This window comes from Bubalus bubalis, chromosome 3 (assembly GCF_019923935.1).
Source record: "Bubalus bubalis isolate 160015118507 breed Murrah chromosome 3, NDDB_SH_1, whole genome shotgun sequence".
Classification (NCBI taxonomy): domain Eukaryota; kingdom Metazoa; phylum Chordata; class Mammalia; order Artiodactyla; family Bovidae; genus Bubalus; species Bubalus bubalis.
In genome coordinates, this window is record NC_059159.1 from 26,542,953 (window position 1) to 26,552,083 (window position 9,131).

At 50.4% G+C, this 9,131-nt stretch overlaps 1 protein-coding gene across 2 annotated transcripts in view; it reads left to right on the forward strand.

Moving 5' to 3' along the window:
• ITGA3 (integrin subunit alpha 3) overlaps positions 1 to 5,612 on the forward strand; it is a 32,248-nt gene extending 26,636 nt beyond the window's left edge. Inside the window, exons 24-26 of one of the 2 annotated variants that reach the window (XM_006061980.4) lie at positions 2,884 to 3,009; positions 3,346 to 3,486; positions 4,235 to 4,373. In XM_006061980.4, the coding sequence (XP_006062042.3) occupies positions 2,884 to 3,009; positions 3,346 to 3,456 (237 nt within the window). In that variant the 3' untranslated portion in view covers positions 3,457 to 3,486; positions 4,235 to 4,373. Of the gene's footprint in view, positions 1 to 2,883; positions 3,010 to 3,345; positions 3,487 to 4,234 lie in introns of both variants that reach the window. The other variant, XM_006061979.4, reaches the window with a different exon arrangement.
• The last annotated feature ends 3,519 nt before the right edge of the window (positions 5,613 to 9,131 follow it).

Here is a 9,131-nt window from a genome sequence, read left to right on the forward strand (position 1 = left end):
TGAGTCAACATTTTGCATGAGGTGGCCAAAGTACTGGAGTTTCAGCTTCAGCATCATTCCTTCCAAAGAAATCCCAGGGCTATCTCCTTCAGAATGGACTGGTTGGATCTCCTTGCAGTCCAAGGGACTCTCAAGAGTCTTCTCCAACACCACAGTTCAAAAGCATCAATTCTTCGGCACTCAGCTTTCTTCACAGTCCAACTCTCACATCCATACATGACCACAGGAAAAACCATAGCCTTGACTAGAATGACCTTTGTTGGCAAAGTAATGTCTCTGCTTTTGAATATGCTCTCTAGGTCGGTCATAACTTTCCTTCCAAGGAGTAAGCGTCTTTTAATTTCATGGCTGCAGTCACCATCTGCAGTGATTTTGGAGCCCAAAAAAAATAAAGTCTGACACTGTTTCCACTGTTTCCCCATCTATTTCCCATGAAGTGATGGGACCGGATGCCATGATCTTCGTTTTCTGAATGTTGAGCTTTAAGCCAACCTTTTCACTCTCCACTTTCACTTTCATCAAGAGGCTTTTGAGTTCCTCTTCACTTTCTGCCATAAGGGTGGTGTCATCTGCATATCTGAGGTTATTGATATTTCTTCCGACAGTCTTGATTCCAGCTTGTGTTTCTTCCAGTCCAGCATTTCTCATGATGTACTCTGCATATAAGTTAAAAAAGCAGGGTGACAATATACAGCCTTGACGTACTCTTTTTCCTATTTGGAACCAGTCTGTTGTTCCATGTCCAGTTCTAACTGTTGCTTCCTGACCTGCATACAAATTTCTCAAGAGGCAGGTCAGGTGGTCTGGTATTCCCATCTCTTTCAGAATTTTCCACAGTTTGTTGTGATCCACACAGTCAAAGCCTTTGGCATAGTCAATAAAGCAGAAATAGATGTTTTTCTGGAACTCTCTTGCTTTTTCCATGATCCAGCGGATGTTGGCAATTTGATCTCTGGTTCCTCTGCCTTTTCTAAAACCAGCTTGAACATCAGGAAGTTCACGGTTCACATATTGCTGAAGCCTGGCTTGGAGAATTTTGAGCGTTACTTTACTAGCATGTGAGATGAGTGCAATTGTGCGGTAGTTTGAGCATTCTTTGGCATTGCCTTTCTTTGGGATTGGAATGAAAACGGACCTTTTCCAGCCCTGTGGCCACTGCTGAGTTTTCCAAATTTGCTGGCATATTGAGTGCAGCACTTTCACAGCATCATCTTTCAGGATTTGAAATAGCTCAACTGGAATTCCATCACCTCCACTAGCTTTGTTCGTAGTGATGCTTTCTAAGGCCCACTTGACTTCATATTCCAGGATGTCTGGCTCTAGGTCAGTGATCACACCATCGTGATTATCTGGGTCATGAAGATCTTTTTTGTACAGTTCTGTGTATTCTTGCCACCTCTTCTTAATATCTTCTGCTTCTGTTAGGTCCATACCATTTCTGTCCTTTATCGAGCCCATCTTTGCATGAAATGTTCCTTTGGTATCTCTAATTTTCTTGACGAGATCTCTAGTCTTTCCCATTCTGTTGTTTTCCTCTATTTCTTTGCATTGATTGCTGAGGAAGGCTTTCTTATCTCTTCTTGCTATTCTTTGGAACTCTGCATTCAGATGCTTGTATCTTTCCTTTTCTCCTTTGCTTTTCGCTTCTTTTCTTTTCACAGCTATTTGTAAGGCCTCCCCAGACAGCCATTTTGCTTTTTTGCATTTCTTTTCATTGGGGATGGTCTTGATCCCTGTCTCCTGTACAGTGTCACAAACCTCATTCCATAGCTCATCAGGCACTCTGTCTATCAGATCTAGGCCCTTAAATCTATTTCTCACTTCCACTGTATAATCATAGGGGATTTGATTTAGGTCATACCTGAATGGTCTAGTGGTTTTCCCTACTTTCTTCAATTTAAGTCTGAATTTGGCAATAAGGAGTTCATGATCTGAGCCACAGTCAGCTCCTGGTCTTGTTTTTGTTGACTGTATAGAGCTTCTCCATCTTTGGCTGCAAAGAATATAATCAGTCTGATTTCGGTGTTGACCATCTGGTGATGTCCAAGTGTAGAGTCTTCTCTTGTGTTGTTGGAAGAGGGCGTTTGTTATGACCAGTGCATTTTCTTGGCAAAACTCTATTAGTCTTTGTCCTGCTTCATTCTGTATTCCAAGGCCAAATTTGCCTGTTTACTCCAGGTGTTTGTTGACTTCCTACTTTTGCATTCCAGTCCCCTATAATGAAAAGGACATCTTTTTTGGTTGTTAGCTCTAAAAGGTCTTGTAGGTCTTCATAGAACCGTTCGACTTCAGCTTCTTCAGCGTTACTGGTTGGGGCATAGACTTGGATTACTGTGATATTGAATGGTTTGCCTTGGAAACGAACCCTTGCAGCAACCTATGATACAGATATTATTAGTATATACCCTATTTCACAGATGAACAGAAAGGTGAAGTGACTTGCCCAAGGTCACACAGCTAGTGAATAACATAGTTAGGACTTGAACCGAGGTAGTCTGGCTCCAGAACCCATACTTTTGGCCACTCTACTATACTATGAGGTAGGCATTACGATCCTCTTAACAGAGAGCATGAAATGGAGATTCAGAGAGCTGAAATTACTTGTCCAAGGTCCCACAGCTTGTGAAGGATGGGGCTGGTACCCAAGCCCGGGTGTGTGGCTCACAAACCAGACTCTGAGATCTTGGTGTCTGCCTCTAGGAGAAAGGGGAGGATAGAGGAATCTGCTCCTGTCAATGGGCTGGCAGGGGCTTTTCCAGTCCCTGTGTGCCCCCTACAGGCAGTAAATCAAACAGCAGGGTTCTGGGTCCAGCGGAAACAGGAAGGATGAGCTCAGGGCCTAAGGGGGTGGACACATGGCTGAGCCCCTCTCACCCCTTCCAGTTTTCCGTGGACATTGACTCTGACCTGGTGGAGGAGCTGCCGGCTGAGATTGAGCTGTGGCTGGTGCTTGTGGCTGTGAGTGCCGGGCTGCTGCTGCTGGGGCTGATCATCCTCTTGCTGTGGAAGGTTAGAATACCCAGCCCACCACTGGGACTCCCACTCTGGGACCCCCTGCCAGCAGACCCTCACCAACTCTCCCTTCATCTCATTCCTCACTTCCATCTCACCCCACCCATCACCCAAGTCCTCCCCACTCTCTCTCCAGCTCCCAGTCCTGGGTTAATGGGGGGACTTGCAAGCCGGAAAGGGGAACCAGGAGCTCCGGCTCCTGCCACATCACCAAGCTGGGGCTGGGAACCAGGCATCCAGGCTCCCCAGCCCTAAGCCCCAGTTCATGAGTGCTGCTGGCAAGGACCCCCCAGCTCCCCCTGATGGCCCCTCCCCACCTCCTCCCCTCCGCAGTGCGGCTTCTTCAAGCGAGCCCGCACTCGCGCCCTGTATGAAGCTAAGAGGCAGAAGGCGGAGATGAAGAGCCAGCCGTCAGAGACGGAGAGGCTGACGGAAGACTACTGAGGGGGGCAGCCCCCACCCCGGCCCAGCTGGGTAACACGGCCTCCGGGCCCCCTTCCCCAAGCCCCCAGCTGGCTGGGGCCTCTGACTCTCTCCTTTCTGCTCTTCTTCCTTTATGGGCCCTCTCTGCACTTCACTCTGTCCCCAGCACCACCTCCAAAGACTAGGTCACTCTGTCAGTCTCCCCTTGACATCCTGGGAGAGCCTGGGGTGTCTGCTCTCACCAGCCTCCCCACTGAGTCCTTCAGGGACTTGGGACCTCAAGAGGGAGCCATAAACCCTCCCTGTGCCCCTTATGCTTTCTGGGGATTGGAAAGGGTCAAGGCTAGGCCCCATGTTTGTAGGCCACAAGACAGACTTCAGAGTGATTCCATACTGCCATCCCCACCTCCAGAGAAGGAGGGGACTAGTAGAGCCCTTCTTCCTGGGAACCAGCACTTTTCCTCTTGGGACCCTCTTGGGCTGACAAACGGACCCCTGCTGACCTTGTGGTCACTGTAGATCCCCACCCCCCCAGCCATTCCATCTGCAGTCTAAGCGACTGCCCCTCTGACTCCATCTGCCTCTCCCTCTCCTCTCTGCCTTCCTCAGCTCCTCCTTCCTCTGGGGTCTGGGGTGGGGAACCTTGTCCTCTTTGTCTCAGGGCAGGGAGATGGCATTGTGTTTGGGTAGGGGTCCTGGCTTTGAGGACCTCTTGGTGAGGAAGGAAGGTACTGGGCGCATCTTCCCACTGGTGTAAATGCTGGCTTCTGAGGGCCTCCCTCTTCTCCCCCTCCTCCAGTGTGACTTCTTTAAGCGGACCCGCTATTACCGGATCATGCCCAAGTACCACGCAGTGAGGATCCGGGAGGAGGAGCGCTACCCACCTCCAGGGAGCACCCTGCCCACCAAGAAGCACTGGGTGACCAGCTGGCAGACTCGGGGCCAGTACTACTGACATCCTCCCTGATCGCACCCTGCTCCCCCAGTGTCCCCTTCTACTATTTATCATAAGTTATGCCCTGACAGACCACAGGGGACGCTGCCTTTGGCTGGCAGCAGAAGGCTCAGGCACACACACCTTTCAAGTGCACGCACGTGCTATGTGGCCATGGCCTTCTCCCTGAAGGAAGGCTGGGGCTGTGGCCCGTGCATTGCTGAGCACTGCAGCCCTGTGCCCTGGACACATACGAGCACATGGGGGTCCCACTGCTTGTGGACTGTGCTTGTGCACCCGAATAGTGCACGGCCATGCGTGTCCCAGCCTCTACAGTGCCAAAACCAAGCCAAAGGCCTTCTGCCAGAGCCAGGAGGAAGAGGCCCCAATGCGGTGACCCTTCCTCTATTCACACTGGACCCATCATGAGCCATAGGCACTGGATTGACCCTGACCTCGAGATGAAAACTACTGACAAGGAGCAGCCCACAGACCCCCAGTGCAACTCTCAGCACCCATGGCAGAGAGTGAGGAGCCTGCCTGAGGTCCCTCAAGGAGGGGTTCATAGGACCTGGCGTGCTCAGATCAAGAGCAGAATGAACTAGAAACAAGGTCCCCAGGGGGGCTTTCTTTCACAAATTGCTGGGCAAACCTCTGAACTCAGCCATGGCCATTCCGCGCACTAGTAGGAAACGCAGCCTGAGGAAACAGAGATGGACATGCTGCTAGGCAGCCAGGACATGCTGTGCTGGGACCGCTCTGGGAGCACGATGGAATCCTCAATAGAGTGGGGACCGGTCCTGGGCCAAGGAGATGATGGACGGATACAGAGCAGATACCACTTCTCACCCACATCACCATCCTGACCTTGAAGGCCTGGAGGGATCTCCACGCGATCACAGAGGGAGCGACACTTGAATGTACAACAGAGAGGAAGCCCCATCATGCGCCATCAGCCAGACCGCACTCTGCCCTCACTGACCATGGGTTGGAGACCTAGAAGTGGAGCTCTTGGCCCTCTTGGCTTTTGGAGCCAGTTTAGCTTTGCCTTCTCACCTGTGGCCCATTCTAGAAGTTGAGCTATTTCCAGAAAAACCTCTCCTGACCCCGGGCTGTTGGCAGGTCCCCTCCTCAGCCCCTTCCCCCTTTCATGGTACTGTAGCAGGGGAGCTCCCTCCCCCTCCTTGTGCCTTCTTTGTATATAGGCTTCTCACGGCAACCAGTAAACAGCCCCCTGTTTGTACACACTGCATCTGGCTCCATCTACCCCCACGTCTTACCAACACCATTCAGTCTGATGGATCATGAAACCTAGCTGATCCCCAGGTGGACAGAGCCAGGCGCAGGGCTCTGAGAGGTTGGGAGGGTGAAGCGCTATGGCAGAGATAACAGCTCCTGTTCTCAGGGGTGCGCCAGACTTCAGGGATGGCCACCGTCCCATAACTGAGATTCAGAACATCAGATGAGGAAAAGCCCTGAGTAGACTGTATGGAATCCAAACCAGCTTCTTGGTGGACACTGTGCCAGCCTGGGGAAGGAGTAGGAGTAGAGGTGGTAGTGTGCAGGATCTGGAAGAGGCAGGAAGCTACTCTGCTGTAGAAGCAGGTAGTCCTGGGTAATGATAGAGTGAGGCTGTGTGCACAGGTGGAGAGCTGAGAGCCCTCATCTGGTGGCTACCTTCGGATAGGAACCTTGTTACTGCCTCAGTTTCCCCACAACCAGCCCTAGATACCATGACGAGTAGATCAGATGGTGAACCAGTGACCCAAGGGTGGAAAAACTGAAAAGTCCTAGTATCCACTCCCTAGCTCTGGGAGGGAGAACCAGGAGCCCTGGCCTGCAGCAGCTCTTCCGGACACACTTCTGAGCTGAGCTCACAGGCGCAGAGTTGGGTCAAGCTCTCTGCTGCCTCCTCTGTGCTAAGGCTGTGGACTGTGCTTGTGCACCCTGAATGGTGCGTGGACACGCGTGTCCCAGCCTCTGCTAGTGCCAAAACCAAGCCTCAGATGTGGGGGATGGAGCAAGGCTGCTTACCCTGTGACTTTTGTGTCCTAAATTGTGTCACAAGTCCTTCTGTTAATTGTTCCCAAGGACCTTTGACAATAAGTATTAGTTGCTTAGTCATGTCCAACTCTGCAACCCCTTGGACTGTAGCCCGCCAGGCTCCTTTGTCCATGGAATTTCCCAGGCAAGAATACCGGAGTGGGTTGCCACTTCATTCTCCAAGACATCTTCCCGACCCAGGGATTGAACCTGGGTCTCCTGCATTGCAGGCAGACTCTTTACCGTCTGAGTCACCAGGGAAGCCCTTTTGACAAGAAAGCTGGAAATTACTAGTCAGAAAAGCCTAGAGGCAGATCTTCAATTCAGCTTCAGCTGCCTCAGATGGCCCCCCTGTGGCAGCTGTCTGCCCTCTACCCTCTCTATGAGAGCCCACTGCCTCACTTTCTGTGCTGGCATTTGTCACTGATTGACAGTGAAATGTCTAGTTCCTCCAAGAAAATCCCAGACCCTACCTACAACTTCCAGGGCCAGTAACCAGAGACCTCAGTTTGTTCTCCAAATCTGGGTTATTCTCTAGGTCAGAAAAAACACACGTGTAGGTGGTCAAAGCCCAGTTCAAGTTGATGAGAGTTCAGTCCAGCTCGGTCCAGTCCTTTGCTGCCACTGAAGAATGAAGTGGGATCTATATATCGCTCTGACCAGTGCACAGGCCCAGCCCCCATCTCCTGTGAGCACTTGTTTGGATGAAAACATACCATCTGTCTCACACACACTTGCGAAAGTAAGTAGATATTTTCAGGACTGTTTCAGCTACACTTTCATGAAAGAGATCCAGCAATGCCCACTTTATAGAAAAGAACCCTGTATTATGCCAAGTTTATTGAGTTCCTTGGAGCTGCAGTACCTCTAAACACTTTAAAAGAAGTGTCTTGGCTCTTGTATCAGTTAAAACAAAACAAAACAACCCATCAGATGATTCTCCCTCTCCTGGGCACAGGGCTGTATTGCACTTCATAGGTCCTCCTGGTTGGATGATGCCATTCTGGCCAATGAGTTGTCAGCCAGAGGGAAGGGGATCAGTTCTGGGCTGAGACAGTTAACTGCTGGGTGAGACTCTCTCAGTTCTGCTGCTCCTGGCTCTGATGCTGTGGATGCCTGTGTTGAAATAAAACTTCTGTCAGTCTGAGCCCCTGAGAACACCCCACCAACCCAAGTTGTACATACAGTGGGAAATTTGGGGATTTGCGGGCTTTGTTTCTTCCCATCACCTAACCTAGCTTGATTGATAACACCACTCCACGCCACTCCCATTACCACTCTGCAGCAGTTTCTGCAGGAGGAATCTGATCCAAGCTCAGAGCCCGCATTAGGAAGTCCAGCTCTAAGGGGAAGATCATGGGAAATCTCTCTTTTACATGTAGCCTCAGAGGTTACGGCCTTTTCCTTGTTACTTTAATTTTTACAGTAGTAGTAATAGTTGCTATTTATTATTTACTGTGTGCCAGCCACAGGGCTCAGCTTTTTTACATATAGGATTTAATATTCTCTTCTGGGCAACTTGAAGACTGCCTTCACCAATATCGTCAATGATCTAATTGCTGCTGCTGCTAAGTCACGTCAGTCGTGTCCGACTCTGTGCGACCCCATAGACGGCAGCCCACCAGGCTCCCCCGTCCCTGGGATTCTCCAGGCAAGAACATTGGAGTGGATTGCCATTTCCTTCTCCAATGCATGAAAGTGAAAAGTGAAACGGAAGTCGCTCAGTCATGTTTGACTCTGCGACCCCATGAACTGCAGCCCACCAGGCTCCCCCGTCCATGGGATTTTCCAGGCAAGAGTACTGGAGTGGGTTGCCATTGCCTTCTCCGGATCTAATTGCTAGCTGGGTGGATTTTGGTGGTCTTTGATATCTCTGTGGCATGTCTTCCCAGTGACTCCAACTTCTTATTTCACCTTCTTTTCCCTTCAATGTGCCGTGTCTGGTGCTGGAGACAAAGCAGTGAATAAGACCAACACAGGCCCACCCTCACAGAGCTTAAAGCCTAGTTGGGGAGACAGCTGAGTCGGCAGATGATTACCATGCAGTGTGTTAAGAGCTAAAATAGTGCTAGATCAGGAGGCCTGAGGAACCTTCAGAGGGAGCCCATAACCCAGCCTGGCCAATGAGTTGTCAGCCGGAGGGAAGGGGATCAGTTCTGGGCTGAGACAGTTAATTGCTGGGTGAGACTCTCCCAGTTCTGCTTCTCCCGGCTCTGATACTGTGGAAACCTGTGTTGAGATAAAGTTTCTGTCAGTCTGAGTCCCTGAGAACGCCCCACCAACCCAAGTTGAACATATAGCGGAAAATTTGGGGATTTGTGCGTTTTGTTACCTGCACTCCATTCAGCTAGCAATTAGGTCATTGATGATTTTGGTGAGTGCAGAAGAATGGGTAGGTGAAAGTGAGAAGAAAGAATGATCCATGGGTAGGAGACAGCATTTGCAACAGCAGGGAGATTGAAGTCTGGTTCAAGGCACTAGATAAGTATGGGTGGGACTTGAGCAGGGGAGTGTGGAAGAGATGAGGCTAGAGAGTTAACCAAAGCAGATCATGTGATAACTGGAAAGGCTCCAGTAAGAAGTGAAAGCCAAGGCTGTGAGCAAGGGAAGTAACACCTTCAGATTTGCAGAGGAAAATGGTACCTGAACCTGTTTCCTCAACTGTAAAATGGTGGTAACAGCAGCACGGTAGAGCTGTCTGGAGAATTCAATGACATGA